The sequence below is a fragment of the Panthera pardus genome, unplaced genomic scaffold (genome assembly GCF_024362965.1).
Source record: "Panthera pardus isolate Hobbes unplaced genomic scaffold, ASM2436296v1 HiC_scaffold_22, whole genome shotgun sequence".
Taxonomy (NCBI): Eukaryota; Metazoa; Chordata; class Mammalia; order Carnivora; family Felidae; genus Panthera; species Panthera pardus.
In genome coordinates, this window is record NW_026526788.1 from 77,331,106 (window position 1) to 77,356,302 (window position 25,197).

Below are 25,197 nucleotides of genomic sequence, written 5' to 3' on the forward strand. Positions count from 1 at the left end.
GTGCCGGCAGACGGTGGAGGGATTGGCCTGGTTCCTGGCTCTCTCTGCCCGCTGGCAAGACAGTCGTTGGGAGAGGCTGCCCTCTGCCGAGGTCACTAGTCCTCTGACCCTTGCAGAGCTCAGCAGTGTGAGCACCTCGTGCTCCGATGCTCACCTGGTCCGTCACCCTCTGATTCCACGTCTTCACCCAGATTGGCCCGCTGGGCCACTGTGTCAGCCCGGAACTTAAGTAGCTGCCCTCTTGATCATTGCCTTTCTTGTTGCAAATGAGTAAGCGGCCTTTTGGTGTATTTACAAGATCTTGAGATGGGCATCAGCCCAGGTGATGCTCTGCTTCTTGGGCGCTGGCATCCTCAGAGCAAGCTTGGGCCGGGACCGTGGACCGCTGGGCATCTTGAGCAAGGGCCTCAGGGCACGTGCCTGGCTCCACCATCTGGGGAGGCCTCATTCTTTCTGGCTTAAAATGGAGCCCCCGGGAGAAGGGGCGTGATGAAGAAGGGCCGTTTACTCTGGGTTTTCTGGAGCCCAGGGCAAGGCTTTAGTTTGTTGAGCAGCTCCCCACCCTGACCCCCGCTTACTCCCCCCCCCCCCCCCCCCCCGTTACTGGGAGGGGCATCCTCTGGGTGGAATTTTGGGCCAGTTCTCTGGGTGAGACCATCCTGCTGAGCAGTGAGGGTCATTATCATATCATTGGGGTCAGCAGGCTGTGTTTTCTGTCTCCCGCTGGCACATCCTCCAGTGAGCTAGCTAGCTTGCTTTCCTTCTTTCTTTTCTTTTCTTTTCTTTCTTTCTTTCTTTCTTTCTTTCTTTTTCTTTCTTCTTTCCTTCCTCCCTTCCTCCCTCCCTCCTTTCTTTCTTTCTTTCTTTCATCCTTCCTTCCTTCCTCCCTCCCTCCTTCCTTTTTCTTTCTTCCTTCCTTCCTTCTTCCCCCTCTTCCCTCCCTCCTTTCTTTCTTTCTCTTTCTTCCTTCCTCCCTCCTTTCTTTTTCTTTCTTTCTTTTCCTTCTTTCCTTCCTTCCTTCCTCCCTCCCTCCTTCCCTCCCTCCCTCCTTTCTTTTTCTTTCTCCCTTCCTCCTTTCTCTTTCTTTCTTTTTTCTTTCTTTCTTTTCTTCCTTCCTTCCTCCCTCCCTCCTTTTTTTCTTTCTTTCTTTCTCCCTTCCTCCCTCCTTTCTTTTTCTTTCTTTCTTTCTCCCTTCCTCCCTTCCTCCCTCCTTTTTCTTTCTTTCTTTCTTTCTTTCTTTCTTTCTTTCTTTCTTTCTATTCTTCCTTCCTCCCTCCCTCCCTCCCTCCTTTCTTTTCTCTTTCTTTCTTTCTCCCTCTCTTTTTCTTTCTTTTCTTCCTTCCTTCCTCCCTCTCTCCCTCCCTCCTTTCTTTCTTTTTCTTTCTCCCTTCCTCCCTCCTTTCTTTTTCTTTCTTTCTTTCTCTCTTTCTTTCAGTCAACAGATGTTATTCACTGCCTTTTGGCTTCAGCTCAGAAATGCTGTGAGAAACCAGATTGGCTGCCATCATGGCCTTGAAGCTCGGTAGATGAGAGAGACAATTAACACAATTAGAAGGTGAATAAATCCATAATAAGTTGTGAGAAGCTCTGGGAAGGAAGGGCAGCAGGAGAGAATGACAGGGTGGAGAAAGGCCATATGAGATTTGGTTTCGTGGAGTGGGGATCCTACAGGGTGTTGGAATCATGGCATTGAAATGCGTTCCTGGGAATATCAGTTTGAGTGAATTGGTGTCAGTGTTGACCAAAAGATTCCCCTGTGTTTGTATTTGCCACTAAGGCCAGAAATAGGAATTTTTCTTAGAGCTAAGTTTCAAAGCATATATCATTTGGGCACAAAGCTGGTGATAATGAGATTCCCTCTTGGGAATCATGAGGGGAAATGATTTTGCTCACGTCTGTCCTGGAACAGTTGAATTGGGTGAGCCTGATTCTAGCAGTCTCGGGTGGGGGGTCAAAGTCCTCACCCCCATGTGCAGTGGGGGCCGCACGTCCTCAGCAGCACTGACCCCTGGCCCCTTGGAGCAGACTCAGCCCTGGCCCCCACCTGACCTTGCGTTTCTCCTCTCTTCTCTCCATCAGGAGTTCTGACTCTGAAGAAGCATTCGAGACCCCTGAGTCGACGACTCCTGTGAAAGCCCCACCAGCCCCACCTCCGCCGCCCCCCGAAGTCACTCCAGAACCTGAGATCAGCACACAGCCTCCTGTGGAAGAACCAGGTAACCAAGGTCAGGTGCTCCCCGGGGGAGTTTGGGGGCAGCCCTGGGCTGGGGCAGCTGGAGGAGGGCACCCACTCCAGGGGGCCGTCACTGGGGCTCTTTAGACACTCCCAGCCTCTGGGGCCTCTGCTCTGGGCTGTGTTTTGTGAATGAAAACTAAGAGTGAGCAGATATAGTGGATTATATGTATGGGGGAGGCCTGTGGAGAAACCACCTGGCATCCAGAATTGGATTTGATGGGCCAAGCGGGTCTGGGAGGTTTCTGTTTGGGATTCTATCTTGGGTTCTAGTATGTGGCCCTTGGGCCCTGTAAGAACACTGGTTCTGTCTGGACAGCCCGCATGAACCTGCATTTTTATTAAAGACCATAGCCCCCATGGGCTTGGGAATAGAGATAAGCGGTAAATGGGAAAGAAGTGAAAGCCATAGATAGCCAAACCCGCTCGTGGATGGTTCGTTATTCCTCGTTAATCACAAGTTACCTGATTTCATATCACTTTCTTCCCTAGTGTGGCTTCAAACATAGACCTTTCGGTGCCTTTCAGATGTGGTGGTTCCTAGAGGTGGTGGGGGCGGGGGGGACGACAGAGCTCATTCCCCAGCCTGCCCACCTAGCTGGTGCTCTCTGCATACATTCTCCAGTTATACTGCAGGGGTGGGACCACCTCCAGCCTGAAGGTTTAACAAGACCTGGAAGGAGATGGGGACTGCCAGAAATGGCCCCACAGGCTGGTCAGGGGCCAAGTGGTGCCAGAAGTATGGCCCCCTAGCCTGGTCAGTGGGCCAAGTGGTCCCAGAACCGATTCTACAGGCCGGTCAGGAGTCAGGTGGTTCCAGAAATGGCCCAGCAGGCTGGTCAGGGGGCCAGGTGGTACCGTCCCGAAACCTGGACTACCTATCTGCTTTGGGCCCTGTAGTTTAGACGGCCTCACTCTGGCTTTCCTCCAGCCACAGCCCTTGCTATGTGGTGGGGCTGCCTGGCCAACCTCCCCTTACACCACATTGTGGATACCTGGGGGCAGCCACTTCCTGGGCCCGCCTAGTCCCCTTCTCATGGCCCATCTTCCCAGGGCTGACTGTACCCATGTTTGTACCTCTCCGCCAAGGAGGAACCAAGGATGGGCCTGGGGCCTACAGGTGGGATGTCCACGTATCTGTGCTCAAGGCCACCCCAGGTGAGGGATGGGGCTTGGGTGAGTGGAGAAGGAACAGGCTGATGGCCGGGCCTCCGTTCATACTCTTGCCCTGGCCAGGAACCAGGTGAACTGTAAAATAAAATGACATTTTGATCTTGATGTTGGTTTTACAAAGAAATGGGTAGAGTTCTTTATACCTGCCTGGGTTCAAACAGACCCTTACTTTGGAAAGGGTTGACACTCCAGGGCTGATCCACAAGCAAATACACTCCCTTGCCCTGGGGGGAAAGGGTTAGGACCATTTTTAGGGAGGGCAGATGTCTTTGCTGCTGTCTGGCAAGTGCAGTTTTCAGATTCTCCCATCTTGGACACCTCATCAGTTAGTAGTGTCTGATTCTGTATGGCCAGTTCTAGGTGCTGGACCCGAAGAGGGGAATTCTTGTAATTTATTTGATTTTGAGGTGGAGAAGGAGCCAGGCCTGCTGAGTCTTAAGCATTACCATTTTTTCTTTCATACTGGAAAGCATATAATAATTCTCTTCCTATAATATTGTAAAAACTAATCATGGATGACAAATAGATTATAATTCCTAGGTCAAACGTGTGCATAGGAATAAACGATTCTTTTTTTGTGTGGGTACAAGTCATGCCCATAATGTGTGGGGCACTTTAGGAAAGAATTTGGCAGAAGATGATGGTGTAGTGCAGTGCACAGACCATCCCCACGCACCAGGGAGTGACCAGGGAAGGCCATTGCTGAGAGCAACTGTGCACCTTCCAGAATTTCCAGCCATGTAACCTTGCTGCGTCTGGGGATGGTTTGCTGCTTCTTTTCTTTCTGTGGCCTGCCCTTGTTCCTGCTGCCTGGCTTGCTTTTCAACAAAGCAAAGAACAGTCTGCATCCTTAAAAACAAACTCACACACACAGCACCCGCCTCTTTCTGAGACGCCAGTTTCTGAAAGAATGAACATTGTAGGGGATTAAGAGATAACCCCCACCCGGAAGGGGTTGGAGCTGGTAATTGCCACGAGTCACAGCCCCACGGAACTTTTGATTCCACCAGTTGGAGTCTTTGAACAGGGACTTTACGCTTCTCCTTCTCAGAAAATTCCAGGGGAGCTAAATATATGTGGATTACACAATACGGACTCTTACGGTTGGGATTGTGACTGCTTAACGCCCCCCTGGCTTGGGCTGTGCAGAGATCCATTTGATTTCCTTCAGTTATTAGGAAAGTCTGCCTGTCCATTCTGCAGACAGCATGGGGCACAGCAGAGGCCTGAGAAGGCGGGAGTGCCTGCTTTCAGAGGTGGCTAGAGGGGAAGAAACGTTCCTTCGGAGAACCACAGGAAAGAAAGGGCAGAGGGGGGATGTCTATTGTTTGGTTTGCCTCTGCAGAGTGCCTGGGATATTGCTAAAGGGGCCGGAAGAGCCACATGAAATAATAGACTAGACCCTCGGCTGTGAATAAAGACATGATTTGCGCTCCTGGAGATCCACATTGTACAAAACAATCAGCTACCTTACCCTGGGTCCTGCCAGCTGTTTGTGCCCCGATTGGGAGATACTGTGTGCTCACCTGTATCTGGCCTTCTTTGGGGCCGGGCCGGAATGAAGCTTGTCTGAGCCCGGTTTTCTTGTCCGGAAGAACCTCCTTCCCTTTCTGACCTTCCCTGGTTCTGAGATTGCAGCGCGTGGCTGCTGTATGTTGGCCATGTTATCAGAGCTCAAAGCCGGTCAACGAGGGACATAAGTGAATGCCACATAATTAAGTAATAGCACCCACTCAAGCGTCCACCGTGTGCTGGGCCGACGCTGGGTCCTTTGTGCGTTTCATCTCCCGCTCAGCCGAGACTCATCCCCTGTGCTCACGGCATCTCTGCGCGTCTGGTAACAACCACCTGCTTCCCCAGTGAGATGCGGGGCTTCCAGACCACGCCCTCCATCTCACAGCACACGAGGGGCTCTGGGATCGGAACCCAGACCTCTTGACTCCCTTCCGTTTAGGGACAGGGCTGCTCTCCGCCGGTGGACTGAGCTGGTGCATTTAAGTACCCCGAGGCAGGGGATGGGCAAGCAGTTGTGAGGTGAGCAGCAGGCAGATGGCCAGTGAAGGAAGCACTTCCGTGATACCAGAGGTGGACTCCTCCCGTGGTTGTCCTCCCTTCGGGAACACTGCTCCCCTCCGGGATAAAGCCTGTTTTCTTACCCTCGCTGGGAGACTGCCCAGCGCCGGGAAGGCCCACACTGGGGCCTTGGAGGTGACTGGAGACACTGCCCTGCGTGCCCTGGGTCTTTCCTCTCTGCCCCATGGAAAGTGTGGCCTTTGCCGAGGCAGTGGTTTTGTTCCACACAGTGGTTCGTGGCCACCGTCTTCAGATTGACTCAGAAAGGAGCTCAGCACACCTAGTGGCTTCTGTCCCCACAGGGGACCATGGCTCCATACTCACTGTCACTTGCCTTCTTCTCCCCTGAGGTTGCTCTGCAGGGGTGTCCCCGCAGAGAGATAGGAAGGCATCCGGGAGCCCAGCCTGGGGCAGGGGCACAGGGAGTGGGTGTCACTGTGGCATGTGCAAGAGTTGGGGGCCCCCCGGCTGCCACGTCCCGGTGCTGCTATACCCCGTGCTAGGTGCTTCTATGGTTCTCCCTTTTCAGCCTCACAAGAATGCCTGATTTACAGCTGAGGCTCAGAGGAGTCACAAACGGGAGGAGGGTGGGCATACCGAGAACCTGGAGGGGCCCTGAGCCTCTGGACTCACACTGACTTCCCTTAATGACCTCGTCAGGGGATCTGACTGCACTCAGTGTCCAGCACAGTGGCCCCTGACGGCCCAGTGAGTCACAAGAGTATCTCAGGATGCTCGTGGGCCCCACACACCTGGGCAGGTGGCTCGCTCTCTACTGGGATGAGTATAAGCTGGGCTCCATATATGTTTTCCTGTTATGGATGCCTTTTAAAAAATATTTATTTATTTTTGAGGAGGGGGGAGAGGCAGAGAGAGAGGGAGACAGAGGATCACAGAAGAGCTCTATGCTGACAGTGGAGAGCCCAATTCAGGACTCGAACTCACAAACTGTGAGATCATGACCTGGGCAGAAGTCGGACCCTTCACCAGCTGAGCCACCCCGGTGCCCCTGTGACAGATGACTTTTGCTAAGAATAGAACAGGGGCACCGGGGTGGCTCGCTCCTCTGGTTAAGCACTCAACTCTTGGTTTCAGCTCAGGTTATGATTTCATAGTTGGTTGTGAGATCGAGCCCCACGTTGGGCTCTGTGTTGGTCATGGAACCTGCTTAAGATGTTGTCTCTCTCTCTCACTCTCTCCCTCCCTCCCTCCCTCCATCCCTTTCCCCCCCTTGTTTGATCGCTCTCAAAAGAAAAAAAAAAAAGAATAGAACAACAAGTAACAATTGTGAGCATTTTCTTTGCAGCAGCCACTGTCAGAAGCATGAGCTCTAATTTCTGTAGCAGCCGGGAGGTGGTACCGGGGCCAGTGACAATGAGGCACAGTGGGGTTAAGAGACTTTGGCCAGGGCCACCCAGCTGATCAGCGGCAGAGCCCGGGTTTATGTGCCTGTGGACTCGTCAGCCCAGACTCCGCTTGAGTCAGAACTGGGTTGTGTGGCGTCATCCTAGCGATGTGTCTGGATGCTATCTCCTTTCGCTTGTACAGAAAGCACTTTTCCGGAACTGCTGGTTTCATGCCCACCGTTATGCTTGAGGGATGGTGGGAGGGAAGTCTGGGGACACAGAGGCTGAAAGGAGCAGGAGTGGCCACTGTCGGAGTCACGGCGAGGTTAGTTGTTAGCTGTTAGCCCTGCTGGTACCTCTGTCAGCCTCCTGGGAGTGAGCCTGGCCAGGGGCGGACGGGGGCGTGCCTGGCAGGCAGCCCTGTGTGAGGAGAGCCCTGGCGGGTCAGGGGGAGCAGGCAGGGGGGAAGTGGCAGTCAGTGGGGCAGGGGAGAAGTGACATTCGGGGCGCTAGGCAGAGCCGGGACCCAACCCCCAGCTGCACAAATCCCAGCTTTGCACACTGCCCTCCAGGGGGACTGTGCCCCCACAGTGCTCCTGGGTGCCCGTGGGGTGAGGTCACCTTTTGCTCCTCCTAGCAGGGCTCTCCTAAGAAGTGGTCCTAAGAAGGATCACTTCCATCTAGCTGCTCACAAGGCGGGGTCTGGTGGGAATAAGCCGGTTTTCAGAGAGAACTCCCTCTTCAGCCTTTGGCATCTGAAGGGAGGTTGTGTGTGATCAGTGCACGCGTCCAGGAAATAGCGGGCACAGCCCCACTGGGTTGGCGGGGCCGGGGTGGTGGTCCTCAGGACGCAGCAGGGTCTCCGTGGGAATCTGAAGATCCACTGGGTTTGGAAGAGAAGCCGACTTCCCACGGGCCTCCTGCCTCTCTTGCTGGCCAGGCACACGGGCTGCCTCTGCGGCCACTCCCGCCCTCCCCGACGGCTCACGTCTCAGAGGCAGAATCCCCACAGGCGATCAGAGCTGGCCTCAGAGAGATCGATCCAGGCCGATCCAGGCTTCTCCTCCAAACCATTTCTGTGGCCAAATACTCAGCTGTGGCCCCTGGAGGTTTTCAGAGCTAGGATAGGTCCTGATAGGGCACAGGTGAGGTGAGCCAGCCCAGCCCCCCGACTTTCCCTCTCACGGCTGCCCGTGGCACCTGTGGAAGTGGGGGTTCGGAGCCCCCACTCCAGCTGTGCCAAGCTGCTGCTTCAGGTTGGAGCCGGGAGGCTGGGGTTTTAACGAGTGTCTGGATGTGTCTTACGATAGGCAGGTTTGGAAAGTGCTGAATTCTCCTGGACTTGCTCTGAGTGGCCCACGGCTGCCAGTGAAATGCCACATGAAGACCAATAATGTTCCATTTAGATCTCGTTAGCCTGCTTAAAATGGAGATTTTTGCCAGAATAAACACTGTTAAGTGCAATAGATTATTGTTCGGGTACCCAGAAGATGTAAATCTGTGCCCCCTGTGGATGAGACCATTTCCTTTGGTCTGTTGGTTTAAGGTGAGAGTGTGTGAGCGCTGGGGTGCCACGGGTTGACACGTTTGGTCCTCTGGGCCCACGGATCCCTGTCCAGAGTTGGGGGCTGGGGCAGGCGGGGCGGAGAGAGAGGCACCAGCACAGCTGGCAGTAAGTGCTCAGTTAGAAACGGCCCCACGAGGCTGCAGAATGTGGCCTTTGGAGATGGTAGGGTGATACCAGTCGAGTGTCCCTTACTAGCTTTCTCTCTTTCCTTGGAAATCCCTCTCGTTTCCACACACGTTTGTTTTTAACCTTAGCTTGGGGATTTGACTGCCCCGCACTGGTGTTAATGGATGACATTGTGTTCCCCCAAATCCTTATGTTGAAGCCGTAGCCCCTAGTGTGACAGGACCTTTAACGAGGTGATGGAGGTTAAACAAGGTCATAAGGGTGGGGCCTTAATCCAATAGAACTGCGTCCCTGTAAGAAGAGGAAGAGGCCCTTGGGGATGAGCTCGTGCGGAGAAAAGGCCGTGTGAGGCCACAGAGGAGATGGCCATCTGCCATCGAGAGGTTCTGTGGTACTTTGTTATGGTGGCCTGAGCTGAGTGGTGCCCTTGGGAACCCCCTTAGCAAGCCTCCATATGATGAATCAGAGATGCTCTTTTTGTTATCAGACTGAACCAAAACCTGGAGCCTGGGCAGGCATTGCCCGGGTCTACACCGATGGGGTGCACAAGGAGGAGGAACCCAGATTATTTGTGGAGCGAATGAATGAATGGTCTTCATGCAGATACAGCGAGTGGAATTTAGAAATCTGGTAGGAGGGGCAGGGAACCCAATCAGACCACACTTGCTTTGGAAAATCAGGGCCCGCGCATGGCAGTGACCTTTTCTCGGGTCTGTGAAAGCCACCTTGCCCAGGATTCCTCTGAAGAGCACTTAGAAGCCCCCCCCCTCCCCCCAGCCCCATAATGGGCCCTGTGGAGCGACCTGCTTGAATACCACGCAGTAGGACAGCAGTTCTCACCCAGGGGCTCTTGTGCCCCTCACGGGGACATTTGGCAATTTCTAGAAACGTTCTTGGTTGTCACAACTGGCGTTGGCATGCCGGTGGCATCTAGTGGGTAGAGGCCAAAGACGCTGCTAAACATCCTGCAGTGAACAGAAGGACCCCTTGCATCAAAGAACTAACTAACCATCCCAAAATGGCCACAGTGCCAAGGCCAAGAAACCCTGCAGCAAGATTAGGTTTCCTGGCCCATGAATATCGGTTCTAAAGAGGAAAGAGTGTTACTCAGGCAGGGACGTTTTGGTCTGGGTCAAACAATGAACAGATGGTTAAGCTGAATATCTGCTGCATGTTGCATGATTCAGGGGGACCCCTGACATCGGAAAGACCTCGGAAGGCACGAGGCAGCCTGAAAAGAGAAGAGGCTGGCGGTTGTGGATCTTGCTTTGGGAATGATGGAAGGGGCTGAGGTTCTTTCTCCCTCTTTCAAGGCCCACTCGAAAGCACCTGTTCCACTGGGTCCCCTGGTCTTTCTGTGGCCTCTGTGCCGTGTGTCCGGGCAGGAGGATAGGGTGCTTGAGGGTACCAGGTCCTGGAGGAAGCAGGAGGGAGTTGGTTTAAGAAAGAAGCAGGGGGCGCCTGGGTAGCTCAGTTGGTTAAGCATCTGACTCTTGATTTTGGCTCAGGTCAGGATCTCACGGTTCCAGCGCCCGCTTCAGGCCCCATGCTGACAGCACACAGCCTATTTGGGATCCTCTTTCTCTGCCCTCCCCCACTTCTCAAAATAAATAAACATAAAAAAAAAAAAGAAGCAGGGAGGAATCTTCTTCTTTTGAGATGGAAAGGAAGCAGGAGTGTTTTGAGGTGAGGGAGGCGTCTTTCAGTGGAAAGAGCTGTGAAGTTTCAAGGAAGCTCTCCGTCCATCTGCTCCAAGTAGGGCCTGGGTGGCGCTGGGCACCGAAGAGATGAAGAAGTTTTGAACCATGAATAGATGTGCTTCCAGAGGCATTTTTTTTAATGTTTATTTATTTTTGAGAGAGAGAGAGAGAGACAGAGCACAAGCAGGGGAAGGGCAGAGAGAGGGAGACACAGAATCGGAAGCAGGCTCCAGGCTGTCAGCACAGAGCCCGATGTGGGGCTCAAACCCATGAACCAGGAAATCGTGACCTGAGCGGAAGTCAGACGCCTAACCGAGTGAACCACCCAGGTGCCCCTAGAGGCATTTTTGGAGCCTGCAAGAGAAAGTGGGACAAGTCCAGGGAGAGCAAAGATGACCAGACCAGTCCCTGAACTTGGGAGGCTTGGACTTTCCTTGTGATGTCATCCCCCGCCCGCACCCCCTCCCCCCAGCACTTCCTCTCCCAGGTGCTTCAAGAGAAAGATATGCTTGTGAGCAAAGTTCCGGAAGCACCGTACAAAATACTCACGCCCTGGGCATTTGCAATAGTGAGCATGAATTGCTCTGAGAAAATCTACAGCAACAGGCCGGTTCAGTGTTAGCTGAGCATTTCCCAAACCTTGTACATTTGCTGGGATGAGGCATAGAGAGGGCTGACAGATTCAGCAAATAAAAATACAGGGCACCCAGTTAAATCCGAATCCCAGATAAACAAGGAATTACTGAGACATATTGTATACTAGAAACTACTCAGTTATCTGAAATTCAGCTTTAACTGAACATCCTGTATTTTATCCGGCAGCCATCCCAGCCGGGCACGGGGTGGGCGTTGGGGGCATGACCCCCATCACTGAAACCCAACTTTAGAGATGCCGTCCCAGGCCATACCTGTGCTGACTCTCCGATCCCTTCTTCTGCAGACCTCTTTGCAACATTTGTCTTCCTTTGTCCAGTGACATAGTGTTTGTTCTCTGGCCACTTTCTGGCCTCCTGACTGCCCAGGAGAGCCGTGAACCCAGAAATGCATGGAAGGCACCACCTGGCACGGGGAGAGCCCAGGGTAGCCAAGCCAAGGCCAGGCTGGCCAAATCCCCATGGAACGGTGGGGTCATCGGGTGATGGAGCATTTCGTGGCCGACATGTAGAGTGTGCGTGGCATGTTTTAAAATAAGGAGCAGCTTCCATGGACGGCAGTGGCTGTGGCGGTGGGGAAGCCAGCAAGAACAGCAAAGCAGGGCGCCTGGGTGGCTCAGTCGGTTGAACGTCCGACTTCGGCTCAGGTCATGATCTCAGGGTTCATGGGTTCGAGCCCCGCGTCGGGCTCTGTGCTGACAGCTCGGAGCCTGGAGCCTGCTTTGGGTTCTGTGCCTCCCTTTCTCTCTGCCCCTCTCCCGCTCGTCCTCTGTCTCTCTCTGCCTCTCAGAAATAAAGAAACGTAATAAAAAAATAAAAATAAATAAATAAAAGTGTTAAAATTTTTTTTAAAAAAGCAGCAAAGAGAGGAGAGGGAATGGACTAGAGGTAAGGCCAAGAAGAGGAGCATGGCAAGCAGAGCTGGAGGGAGAGATTATAGGGGACACCTGGCATAAGGACAGGTGGCAAGCAGGGCATCCTCAGCCCTGCTGCAGTGGCCTGGGGGCCTCCACAGAAAGGCTCCCAGTTGTTCCTCACAACAAGCTCCGAGTAGTCAAAAACAGGCTTGATGATGCTAATGGCTGTCTTCCTCTCCCTTGCTTTAGTCACACTGGCCTCTGAGGTTTCTTTAACACGTTAGCGTGCTTCTGCCCCAGGACCTTTGCACTTGCTGTTCCTTTTGCTTATGATGCTCCCCTCACACCCCCACCAGATATGCTCCTGGTTCACGCCCTTCCCATGTTTCTGATCTTTGCTTCAGTGTTTCCTCCCTGGAGAGCTTTGCCAACTCCTTTATTTTAAAATTGCAGCACTCGTACCCTGGCTTTATTTTTCTCCATATCACCTATCACCATCTGGCAGTCTGTGCATTTTGCTTGTTTATTTATTTCTTAACTGTCTTCTCCCCGAAGGGTGTACCTTCCGGAAGGGCAAGGATTTTTGTCTGTTTTGTTCGTTGTTGAATCTCCGACACCCAGAATGGTGCCTAGTCCCGACTGGGAACTTGGTAAACGTTTTTGGAATGACTGAATGATTTGAGCTGTCCCCCAAACAGCCCGCGTCACTCCCATTTGACAGATGAGGGACCGGAGGGTAAGCCTGCCTGGGGTCTGGAGCCAATAATGGGTGAGAGCAGACTTGGTGCCCACGCACCGCGCCCACCCAGCGGGGGCCCGGGGGTCCTGGGGACTCTGCCTAGAGGGTGGTAGTCTGGCACGAGATGAAAGCAGTCCAGTGTCCTGTGTCCTTCGTCCTTCGGTGACTGCTTTGTCTCCTTCTCCTCAGGATGCGGTCCTGAGACAGCCTGTGTCCCCGATGGCCCACGCAGCAGCTCGGTGGAGGGGAGCCCCTTCCGCCCCCCGTCACACTCCTTCTCTGCCGTCTTCGATGAAGACAAGCCTATAGCCAGCAGCGGGACTTACAACTTAGACTTCGACACCATCGAGCTGGTGGACGATTTCCAGACCTTGGAGCCCCGCTGCTCGGACTCTAAGAGTCAGGAATGCAAAGTGAACACGCGGAGGAAGTCCACGGATTCTGTCCCCGTCTCCAAGTCCACGCTTTCCCGATCTCTCAGCCTGCAAGCCAGTGACTTCGATGGTGCTTCCTGCTCGGGCAACGCCGAGGCCGTGGCCCCGGCCCCAGATGCCTACGGCGCGGGCTCAAGCAGTGCCTCCAGTACCCTTAAGCGAACTAAAAAACCGAGGCCGCCTTCCTTAAAAAAGAAGCAGACCGCCAAGAAACCCACGGAAACCCCCCCGGTGAAAGAGACACCACAAGAGCCAGTCGAAGAGAGTCCTGGCCCCAGTGAGGAGAACAGAGCAGTCGAGACCAAGACGGAAGCTTCTGCACCAGCCCTGGCAGAGGAGGCACCCCTGGAGCCTGCTGCCGTGCCCAGGGCCGCCTGCCCTCTGGACCCAGAGGGTGCCGAAGGGGCCTTCCCCCCAGCTTCCGGAAGCGGCAGAGTGCAGAACTCACCCCCCGTGGGAAGGAAGACGTTGCCTCTTGCCACGGCTCCGGAGGCGGTGGAGGTGACCCCGTCGGATAGTGGGGGGCAGGAGGACTCCCCGGTCAAAGGGCTCTCGGTGAGGCTGGAGTTTGACTATTCTGAGGACAAGGGCAGTTGGGACACCCAGCAGGAAAACCCCCCTCCTACCAAAAAGCTAGGCAAAAAGCCGGTTGCCAAAATGCCCCTAAGGAGGCCAAAGATGAAAAAAACACCCGAGAAACTCGACAACGCTCCTGCCTCACCTACCCGGTCCCCCGATGAACCCAATGACATCCCTATTGCTAAGGGTACCTACACCTTTGATATTGACAAGTGGGACGACCCCAATTTTAACCCTTTTTCTTCCACCTCAAAAATGCAAGAGTCCCCCAAACTGCCCCAACAGTCCTACAACTTTGACGCAGACGCCTGCGACGAATCCATTGACCCTTTTAAGACGTCCTCTAAAACCCCAGCCTCACCTTCTAAATCCCCAGCCTCCTTTGAGATCCCAGCGAGTGCCATCGAAGCCAACGGAGTGGACGGGGATGGGCTGAACAAGCCCGCCAAGAAGAAGAAGACGCCCCTCAAGACGTAAGTGCAGGGGTGCAGGTGGTAAGCTCGGGGGCTGTGCCTCGGCTGTGAGCCCGGGTCGTGTGCCTGGATGAACGCGGCCGCCCTAACCCTTCCGCCGTCTGCCATAATGCCTCCAGGTTTGCAACACGATCCCTGTTTTCCTCCCTCTCTGTGCCCACGGTGGTGGCATTTCCCGTGCACAAATCCCTCTGGGTCTAGCATCTTTGATCTTTTGCCTCATTATTATGTCAGTGGTTTAAGGCTTTACCTTGAGCTGAAGGCCTGACATTTGACTCCGGGGGAGCGTGGGAGATCCCACAGAGAGGGAACTCATCTGTGCTTGGGTGACTTAACCTTTTCCCTGCTTGGCACAGGAATTACTTTTGGGGGTGGCCTAGAAGCTAGGAGATCCACCCTTCAAATAGTGTTAGAATTGGGCGTATTTGTGTCTGCCCGTTAACGTGTTCGTCAGGAGGCAAACCCAGTAGTCTCTGGGAGGCCCGTGAACGAGAGGCCTGGCCTGGGCCCTTCCTCGCACCCCAGCCAGCCTGTCATCCCTTTTTCTAGCCATCTTTTGCAGACAAGAGCCCAAGGCCCCATAGGTCCAGAAAGAGATCGAGGGAACTTGAAAGGGAGAAACCATCCCCGAAATCCCCGTGACCCCCAGGGGGCCACCAATAATTGGCTCAGCTGTCCTCAAACACTTGCCAAGTAGAGTGCCTTTAACAACCACGTGTCTGTGCTTCTGGAATTCATCTCCAGACGCGCTCTCACCTGGATGGCTGTGGGTCCATTTCCAGGACGTGGGTCCCAGCATACTGGGTGGGGAGGGCACTTAGAGCCTTTCTCCCGCCTTCATGCGAAGTAGGGTCAGTAACTGAACAAGGCCACAGAGACCAGGCTTCTGGCACCAACTCAGCAGAGCAGACCGCAGCTGCTGGCCTCTCTGCCTCTGTCCGGTATGAATGGAGACAGGGTAGACCTTCTTACCTCCCATTCTGGGCTCCCCGAGGAGTTATCTTGAGAAGAACTTGGGACTTCCTGAGAAGAGGTTCTCTAAGCAGGCGCGAGTCTTGGGATCCAAGGCTCCCCAACCAGGAACCTTGAGATCAGTTTCCCAACCTGGCCCTTCCTAGAGATTCCATCGAATCTGTGTTGGACGCTTTATTTTAAGCCTCAAACAGAACTCTGAAATGCTCAGACGACAAGCCGCGTTCCCTCATTTTTGGAACGGGAGCCAGCCTGCAGCCACTGCGCACCTCCTCCTTCCGCACAGATAGTTTGGTTATAGTCTGTCCTGTCATCAGAGCACACAGGTCAGGGAAGCCACCCCATCTCTTGTCCTCACCTCTAGTGCAGATGGCCTGGAACCCAGCACGATGTGACAAAGCTCTTTGAACACCGGCATTTTAGGGGGTGATCGGAAGCACGAGAGGAAGGTGTTCTCGGACAGCCCCCTCTCCAAAAAGCGGGGATGTGGCCCCCTCTCCCAAGCAGAACTCACAGTGGATGCCTCTTGGGTCCCAACCCATCAGTAGCCAATTGTGTGCAGATGGATCTTTTTTGTCAGTTCCTTCTGTCCGTCTCTCTTTTTTCTTGTCTTCTTGTCTTAGGATGGTTGAAGATGTGATGTCTGTGTGTTCTCTGTTGTAAGTAAATTTAACGGAACCTGCCTCTTCCACTGAATGTGCTTTTCTTCCCCCTGCTTTTTGTTTTTGCTTTCAAGCTCTTTTCATTTCTTCTCCGTGGCTGCTGCTTGTGTATCTCTGTTGGGCCTGGGGACGGGGAGGCGGGGCATGGGGCTCCCCGGTAGCAGAGGTTACTTTCCTGTTTCGTAGTGATTAGCATAAGTGAAACTGCTTGGCTGTGAAAATGCGATTACCCAACATCTGCCTGCTTGTCAGGAATGGAACTCTCCTGCTTGCATATTCGATGTCTTCATCTGAAACCCATACATTTTTTTTTTTTTAAGCTCTCATTCCATTCTTTCATTTCAAATTGGGCTAGTGAGCGATTGCTTTCAAAGTACTGGGTGTGGCTTCACGTTGAAATAAGCATCCGGGGGCGCCTGGGTGGCTTGGTCGGTTAAGCATCCGACTTCGGCTCAGGTCATGATCTCACGGTCCGTGGGTTCGAGCCCCGCGTCGGGCTCTGTGCTAACAGCCTGGAGCCTGTTTCAGATTCTGTGTCTCCATCTCTCTCTGCTCCTCCCCTGTTCATGCTCTGTCTCTCTCTGTCTCAAAAATAAATAAACGTTAAAAAAAAAAAAAGAAAAAAAAAAAAAAAAAGAAATAAGCATCCGGCCAACGCAGGCGGCGACTGAGGTCACTTGTTCCTGCTAACGTGTGAAGCAGAAATCTGTGGGCTGTGTCTCCTTGAGACCTGTGGGTTGACTCGGAGTGGAGCACACGGCTGTGAGAGCCATCACCAGCCTGCTCTGGGCCTGCGTCCTTGGCCACCCAGGACCAGGCTGGGTGTCGATCGGCATGCTGTCCGTGCACGGGTCACCCAGCTGGGTGTCGCTGCAGGCAGAGCAAACCGTCTCCGTGCCTGCACGGCTTTGCCCCCACGGCCAGGAGAGATGTCCTGGGCGGCTCCCGGGGGCCCAAGGACAGGTACCTTTCCTGCTTCCCTGTCTTTACAAGGGAAGCTGGCCTGGTCCCAGGGGTCCAGCAGCCCTGGGGTAGAGTGGAGTCTCTCAGGCTTGCTTCTGGCCAAGGGATTTCTTCAGTGTTTTAGAGCCATTTAGCAACTCTGAAATATACAGTTATATATTTATATGCATGAATAAATATATGCTTCAAGCTGTGACTGTATTGCTCATATGGCAAATGCTATAAGTGCTGGAAATAACCATTTCTAGTATTTTCTCATGACTGAATGCCATTGTTGGAGCGTTTTTATTGAAGAGAACACAGGGAAGGAACTTGAGTGCCAAATTGCTTTGTCCATCCAGTTATTATCTATTTATTTATGTACGTATGTATGTATTTATTAAGAGAGAGAGAGAGAGAGCACGAACAGGGGAGAGGGCAGAGGGAGAGAGAGAGAGAGAGAGCATCCCAAGCAGGCTCCACACTCAGTACGGAGCCTGATGCAAGGCTTGATCTCACGATCCTGAGCCAAAATCAAGAGTCAGGACGCTTACCTGACTGAGCCACCAGGCGCCCCCATCTGGTTAATATTTAGAGCAGGGAAAGGTAGTGGGATCTAAGGTCAGGGGATGCCCGCCCCCGCCACAAAGCCGCTGCTTTGGTGGAGGCAGGACCATACCGCAGAGGGGCCTGAGACCAGGGGTCTGTCTGCAGGTGGGAACGCTTCCATTCTGCCTGGGAAATGCCCCCCCCCCCCCCCCCCGCTACCACCACCCCAGACCACTCAGTGGACTCAGTGGAACCACGTATGCTAAAAATGCTTTCCTTCTGACCCTTTCATAAGTCTGATCTGATTTTCCTTTGCCTCTAGTGACCTGCGCCTGCCCCCAATTATTTATATAAAGGAGAAAGAGGGAAAAGAGTTGTTAACCATGGTTGAGAATAGACATTAGAGAAATCACCTCATCCCTGAAAAGAGTTCTGGAGATTGGTTGTACAATGTGAATGTACTTTACGCTATTGAACGTGAGTGTTTAAGATGATAAATTGTGTGTTAGGTGTATTCTACTGTAATTTTAACAAGAATCGTCTCAACCCTGGCTCTGTCTCTGGTCAGAATCTCACCCACGTCTGAGGTGCAGGAATCCGTTACGCTCAGAGTTCCAGTGAGTGGGAAGGAATTCTCCCTGAAGACCCAGAACATTCCTTCATGTTTCTGCCCAGATCCTTCAGCTGTCTATTATGTGCTGTGTCGGCTGGCCAGTCAGTAAACTGGTTCCCCTTAACTGGTGTCAGGAACCTAGATCCCTGCCCCCCGCCCCGTTTGGTTCAGACATTCTTGGATGAATCTGAATACATTAATGTCACCCAAATCTGCTTTTTTAACACAAGAACATCTGGCTAAATTTAGCTTCATTTTCTGGGCCAGCTCTCCAAAATGGCATCTCTCTAAAGATTTCCAGCTCGAGGACTCTTTCCCTCGGGGGCAGTCACGGTATCTGATGTTAAGTGGGAATGATCAGCACGGACATCTTTCAGCTGGTGTGGAGTAGCGAGGGCTGGAGGGTGGGTCTGGGCCAGATACTCCGCAGACACGGTGGCGTGGGTCCACTCTGTGGAACTCCGGACTGTTCTGTGCCCCTGTTTGTTGTGTTGACATTTTCCGTTCTATTTCCAGTGACACATTTAGGGTGAAAAGGTCGCCAAAACGGTCTCCTCTCTCTGACCCACCTTCTCAGGTACGATGTTCCCTCGATAAGTACGATTTTGCCACTCACCCCGGGAAGTTAGAGCCCGTGTGTTTTGATTCCCTACTAGTCAACCGAAGTTTCTCTTCTGTTCGTCACGGGCACATTCCAGCATCCTCTTTGGCTCGTACGTGGAGGGGTGGAGGGGTGGAGGGGTGGAGGGAGGGGCCGTCCCTTGCGGTTTGCAAGACACCATTTTGATCCCTTCCCTTTGAGAAAGATCAGAGTGCGTCCCGCGAGTAGAAAGATGTTCAGCGAGTGTTCGTGGATTCTGTAGGAATCGCACCAGCCCATTTGTCCATTCTGCCAGTTAATCAGCCGAGAACGTGTATGAATTTCAAATTGAGAAAGTCCGTTGAGACACAGGAATGTATGGTGAGAAAGGATGGGCTGTGTGTCAAGAGCGCTGGATTATGTAACCAAATCCAGGCAGGGGAGGTCAAAATCATGCCCTGAGGAGGTAGGCGCTTCGGCCCTCCCTTCAGGTGTGCCCATCGCGCTCTAACCAGCCCCTGTATGAGATCTGTACCATTACAGACCCAGGAAGGTTAGCCTCGGGCGTGTACGTCAGGCCCCCTTCTGAGCCAGCGAGGCCCCCGGCCCCGCAGACCCTAGCCCGGCCCCAGGAGAGGGGGCTGGGGTCCCGGTCCCAGCTCTGCTCTAGCACTCGGGGCTCCCCCGCTGCCCTGCTCAGCTGCTCCCCCTCCATGGAAAAAATCCCGCAGCCACAGGCATGCAGATCGTCAGGCGATATTAAGGATATCGCTGCACAGGCCCTGAAGCCCTGTGTAGACATAACTCGATAGTTGCGGTCATGAAAGTGCCAAGAGTTAAAGTTCTTTATTTTTCTCGGACTGAACGAGCAGGAATGCCCCCACATCACTCCGACACAAAATCCTAATTTGTCTGAAACCCTCCGCCACCCCCTGTAACAAGCCATCAGGAAAGGAAAGTCACAGAGGAAAGAATCTTGTCTCCTCGGGACCATTTTGGGCAGAGTCCGAGGACCCAGAGGATTGTGATGGAGACGTGTCCTGGTTAGGGGGGACCCCCAGGCCTGGCTGGGCGGGTGCAGCTGGGGACACAGAGACGGGTCGGGTGCAGTTGGGGACACAGAGACCATATGAGAAGAGCAACTGCTTCGCTTCTGCCCCCAGGACTCCACTCCAGCGGCTACCCCGGAAACGCCGGTGATCTCCGCCGTGGTCCATGCAACCGACGAGGAGAAGCTGGCGGTCACCAACCAGAAGTGGACGTGTGTGACAGTGGACCTGGAGGCTGACAAACAGGACTACCCACAGCCCTCGGACCTGTCCACCTTCGTAAATGACACCAAATTCAACTCACCCACGGAGGGTAAGCGGCTTGGTGGCCAGCGGGACCCCTACCCTGCCTCGGAGACCACTGTCCCTAGGGAGCAAAAGGCCAGGAAGGAAACTTCCATGCCAGGTAACCATGCCATGGGTGCCCTCCCAGCTAAGTCTACATTTGAAAACAGCCTGAGGCTCGGGGCGCCCGGGTGGCTCAGTCGGTTAAGCATCCGACTTCGGCTCGGGTCATGATCTCGCGGTCCATGAGTTCCAGCCCCGCGTCGGGCTCTGTACTGACAGCTCGGAGCCTGGAGCCTGCTTCAGATTCTGTGTCTCCCTCTCTCTGTCCTTGCCCCCATTCATGCTCTTTCTCTGTCTCAAAAATAAATAGCTATTAAAAAAATTTTTTTAAACAGCCTGAGGCTCGAACCCCGCTGCGCCCCCACCCCCAAGATACCAGCTGAGAGCCAGTCAGCTTAATACACCCCCCCTCATTCCCATCCTGAGCTTACCCAAGCTTGGCTCATTGTCTGTGGCTTATGTGCCTGGGTGAATTTGAAGCACACGCCTGGCTGCAGACAGCATCGTCCCAGCCGAATGCTCAGTGTGGTCAGCCCCTCCCCACGGGTCCTTTGGTGCCACTGCTGCTCATCAGCCCCATGGGATGGCCCACAGTGTGGTCACACCATCTACCCAAGCCCCAAACCAGAGGGTTCACTCCAGTCTTGCCACCAGAGAGGACAGTTTTCTTGGATAGACCCCCAGGCCTGTTGCTTTTCTCAACAATAGCTTTCTTCCTCTTCCACATATTAGCTTCCAGCTTTCTTCCTGATTCTTTGGCTTGCGAAATTCACCTATCTTAAGTCAGCGCAGCATCACTGGGTGAAATCAAGAGGTTTTTTTGTAAACTGCTTATTCCACTCACGCTGTTTAGTGTCTGAATCTATATATTGGCTCCCACACTTCCTTTCCCGTTAGGAAGGCTGTGGAGGCCTGAAACCATCTCCCTGCCCGATCGTGCTCTGCCCCAAGCCCTGCGTGCCTTTCCTGCACCTGCCCCGCTGTGAGCTTCCCTCCAGCACTCGTTGGGGACTGTTGTGATGGTGCTGAGGCTCCCTTTCCAAGGTCGTGATACCCAACAATTCAAAAACATGGAGTAGAAACCAAGTCGAGGACCGTCGCACGTGAAAATGTTATCTCTGCTTCTTTGCTGCTGATGAGGGGCCACGACTTCCATTAAACACCCTCTTGCTCCCTCCGGGCGGGCACTGGCAGAAGTGGGGAGCAGGTAGTTGGGGGCTGTAGCTTGGATTTCTTCCTCTGCAGGCTCTCCTGTGATCAGCTGCTCCGTGGCTAGCTTCGTGCCCATAAGGTCTCTGAACGATACCAGTGAGGGCCATTTCATTTTGCCGGGGGCGGATTCTGGATGCCTGTCTTCTCACCATGATGAGGTTTTTGGGGGTGATGGTAGGATTCGTGGGGTCCAGAGCCGACGACTAAGAAAGAATTCTTGAAGATGTCTTTGGTGCAAAAAGGTGATTCTATTAAAGCTTGGGGACAGGACCCTGGACAGGAAGAGCTGCCCCGGGACCATGAGGACCGACTGGTTATTTACTATGGGGTTGGGGGGTAGGTGAAGTTCCAGGGGAAGTTTCCAGTGAGATTTTCATATGCTAAAGAAGACTCACAGGATCTTGGAGGCCTAGCTATTGTCATGTTAAGGTTGTTTATCCCTCTAGCAAAGTTTAGCATTAAGACTTCAAGGAGTTCCCGGAGAAAAGTTTTACTCTGCCGGCCTCAAGTATTTGTCAGTGGACTGCAGGTGATAAGGAAATTCAGTTCTATCTGCCATTTCCTTCGGCCTTTGTTCCCCACATCGCTATGGAGGGGTGATGTGGGGCTCCAGAAAACAGTCTATAGGTTTCCGGAGATTAGGCTATTGATAAGAGTGCCTTTTTCTTGTGATTTACTAAGATATTTGTAAATAGATGGAGACTCCGGGTCCTGCAGGACTGTGATCTCTATCAGTTAACTATTTGTTTTTCCCCTTTCCTTTGTTCTTGGGCATCCAGCAGTGCCTGAGGGATATCACACTTGTCCTGCCTGGGGAGTTTTGCAGGGGGGGTGGGGGGGTTGCAGCCTGTCAGCTTGCCTTATGCTCCCTCATCAACTACACTGCCTCTTTACAGTTTGGAGATGAACGGACCATCTAAATTATGTGAACTTGGATGTTTTGGCAATATGAGTTCTGTGGAACAGACCCTTTTGGTTGGCTATCCGGTTGGCTTTCAGGTTGGGGTTTGGGAGACTTAACAGTGACCGTCTCCTCCCTGACCCCTGGGACCCTGGGACCTGCCCTTTGCCCCTCTCCAGTCCTCCTTTTTCTCTGCACACACACCTGGTCCACGAGCCATACTGGGTGGAACCACTTTTCCCCCACGGATGCCCCCACTCGGCTGTCCCTGCAGGGGCTGCTGGAGGCAGGAATGTTCCCTGCCCTGTCTTCCACCCTCGCCCTGCCCTCCAGCCTTTCCCCGGACACCTCTGTGCTGTCTGCCCTCCATGCTTGGTCAGGGCCGCTCTGAGGTCACTCGGTTCTGTCACGATGATGCAAATACATGCATTTTTAGTAGAAAATACAAAAGCTCTGAATAGTAGCTGTTAAGCTAACAGGTGCCCGTTCAGTGGTAACGTCTGTTTCTTCATCGTTAACATTGAACTGACACAGACAACTCACTAGCCTGGTGACCTCTTGGATCATTGCTTGTTTTCTGCAAAAGTTCAACAAATAGGTATATCTATATGTTTGAAACAAAACCCTATTACACCTGCCTCCTTAGAAAAAGATCGTGAAGATTCGGGCTGCCCCACCATAATTACAGCTGGCGGGCAATCGGAAATCTGTCATCTACATGAATACAGAACAGTTGCAATTTCAGGAGGTGCTGACCCTGCATTCACTTTTCTAATATAGTCTGCTTCCCTCCAGCAGCTGGATGTAGAAACTGGATACACAGGCCCCTATCAGATTGTCCTTCCTGTTAACCTCATGGGGGTCAAGTCCAGCCACACCAGACACGCACCTGGGGTGCCGATGTCATCACCACAAAGAACCTGGCCAGAGCTGTAGCTGTGATTGAGACTTTGTTATGCTGAAGTCACAAATCACCGGAAAACGAAATTTGGAGTTAGAAATAATAATTACCAACCGATTTCCCAAGGGACAACAGTAAAGCAAACGTGATTTCATTTCATTCTCTCCATCCCAGAGAGCGGATTTCTGCTCTTCTCCACCTAGGGGCGAAGCAAGGAAACAGAGGCTTTGCGCTCTCACAACTTGCGGAGTGTTGCGGGGCTCATCGGTGTAGAACCGCGGCTGCCTGACTCCTAACGTCCCCACTATGCCCTTGTATGTGACCACGCACAGGCTTCCTTCCGTTGTCTGTAGAAGGAGGGCGTCGAGCTAATCGGTACTCCCCTACCTAGGTCCACAAGAGCTCCAAGTTGTCTTAATGGTTCAAGAAACCCTGATGGAACTCGTTCAGAGAGATGCCCAGCTAATTGAAACTACCTGTGCGGGCTACAATTACACCAGCTCACTCACTGACAATCTCCCACTGATTAAAAACTCAGATTGGCAATTACACGCGTTTTTCTTTGAACGCTTGCTTAGCAAATGGCCTCTCCCGGCGGACTCTTTGGAAACATAGTGGGAACAAACCTCGTCCGCGTGGTCTCTAGGGATGCGGAGATTAGGAACCGTTTGGAGACAGAACCTCCAAGGCCTCTCCCAGCTCTGACCCAAGAGACCCTAAGAGAGCAGTGTTTTAGATTCACCAGTCTGGATGGGCCTTTGGGGGCCACCCAGCTCTCCTGTCTCCCTTAACACGGGGCAACATCAGCCCCGCCTTCTTGCATTCAACAGAGGGGCAGACACTCTCCTCAAGAGCCTAACTCTTCTTCAGTGTGAGGCACCATTGCTGTCACACCTCAGACATTCAGAAGAGTGACAGCAAGGACGTTGTCCCCTTCCTAATGGTCCTTTTCCTCTCTCATCACTTATGTTACAAGTCCCAGAAATTTTAGCAGTGAGCAGTAACATACCCTTATATTTGTATAGCCCGTGGGAGGGCTTTTCTGTGACCTCATTTCATCTGCCAAACGTAGTCACTTTGAGCTCCACTGTAAAGCTAAGGCAGTGGGGGGTGGGAGGGAGTCAGCGAGTTGGCTTTGCCCGACCCTGGGAATGACTGCATCCTTCCGGCTTCTGCCCGGGGATCTTGGCACTCGCCGGCCGGGCTCTGGCCATCAGCGAGTCGAAGGAGAACGGCCGTCGGGGCCTCCCCCGGTGCGTTGTCCTTGATGAAATAATTACCAGAAGGAGCCCTCGGATGGGACAGGGCCCATTAAAAATAACTTCAGGCCTCTGCATCTTGAAGCAGCACACGCATTAGGGAGCGGCCTCTTCTCTTGGATATGAAGGCGTCCCATGACCCTTCCTGGCCTGCCAGCTGCGTGTGGCCCGGGGCCGAAGCCGGATGGGGCTCAGGCTCCAAGCCTGCCCTTTGAGGCTTTGCACTCTGAGCAGAGGAGTGAGATTTTGAATAAACGACGTTCAGGAAGGCGTTCCCTCAAAATACAGGAGACGATATTGATATTGGTCTTGCTCACATCTTTTCCTGGCCATTTGGTAAATTATAAACAAGAACCCCAAATGGCTATGATTACAAGTTCAGGTCCGAAGGAACACCTCCGGGCCTCACCAGGGACTGAAGCTCCTGTATAGAGTGTGGGCCTCCTGTAACCACACACGTTAAGAAGCAGGCATTTCTCTGGGGGGCCAGACCACCCCCTGCTATTGCACCGTCATCTGCTGCCTCTGAAGGGGGGGACGGGGCACTGGGCACCTGGCAGTGAAGCCCCCTTGGCAGGTAGGAAAGAAGGCAGGCAAGTGAGCTCCGTGACCCGACACTCACCCAGATCAGCTGCCAGGAGACAGCTAAGATTCCAGGCAGGACGCTTCACTGAGCCGAGCTGGTAACCAGAGCTGGGCACTAAGCCAGGGCCACAGGTCCCTGGAAAGTCTCTCTGTGCCGGCCCTTAGCTCGTTTGGTGCATCCTGGGTGCTCTGTGCCGTCGTGGGGTGTGCTGGAGGGTTTCTGTTCGATACTTTAGGGTTAAATAATGCCTTGGCAACAATAATGATATCTTGGAGAAGGGGGCCGTTAATTCACTATTGTCTTCTCAGCTTAAAACAGTCTTTAATAGGACAATAAAATAATAGTCCTGAGGTCCCGTATCTGGAAAGTGATAGATCTGGAGGAGGTCCTAGAAATCGCCTTGTCTTTCACTGTCCCTGGCTCACCCTCTCGTTTGTAAGATGAGGAACATAGTAAGTCTTCATAAACAAACATTTCTATGTCCTCAGCTGGGGCAGAGTCCCGGTACGGGTCCCCATTACAGGCACAGATGCTGAATCCAGCCCAGCTGTGTGTGGTTGGCTTTGGGTCTCTGCTCTTCCCGAGTGACGCACAAATCGGGGCGGAGGTCTTTCTGGTCATTAATCCACAAAACCGGCTGCATTCCCCTGAGCAGGCCAAGCCTCCTAGA

At 53.1% G+C, this 25,197-nt stretch overlaps 1 protein-coding gene across 17 annotated transcripts in view; it reads left to right on the top strand.

Moving 5' to 3' along the window:
• Positions 1-25,197, top strand: part of TACC2 (transforming acidic coiled-coil containing protein 2) — a 211,914-nt gene that overhangs the window by 158,815 nt on the left and 27,902 nt on the right. For 11 of the 17 annotated variants that reach the window (XM_053909967.1, XM_053909977.1, XM_053909980.1 and 8 more), the window contains 4 exons: positions 2,080-2,225; positions 12,657-13,953; positions 18,208-18,268; positions 19,435-19,633. In XM_053909967.1, the coding sequence (XP_053765942.1) occupies positions 2,080-2,225; positions 12,657-13,953; positions 18,208-18,268; positions 19,435-19,633 (1,703 nt within the window). The remainder of the gene's footprint in view (positions 1-2,079; positions 2,226-12,656; positions 13,954-18,207; positions 18,269-19,434; positions 19,634-25,197) is intronic. The other 6 variants (XM_053909971.1, XM_053909978.1, XM_053909973.1 and 3 more) reach the window with 1 other exon arrangement.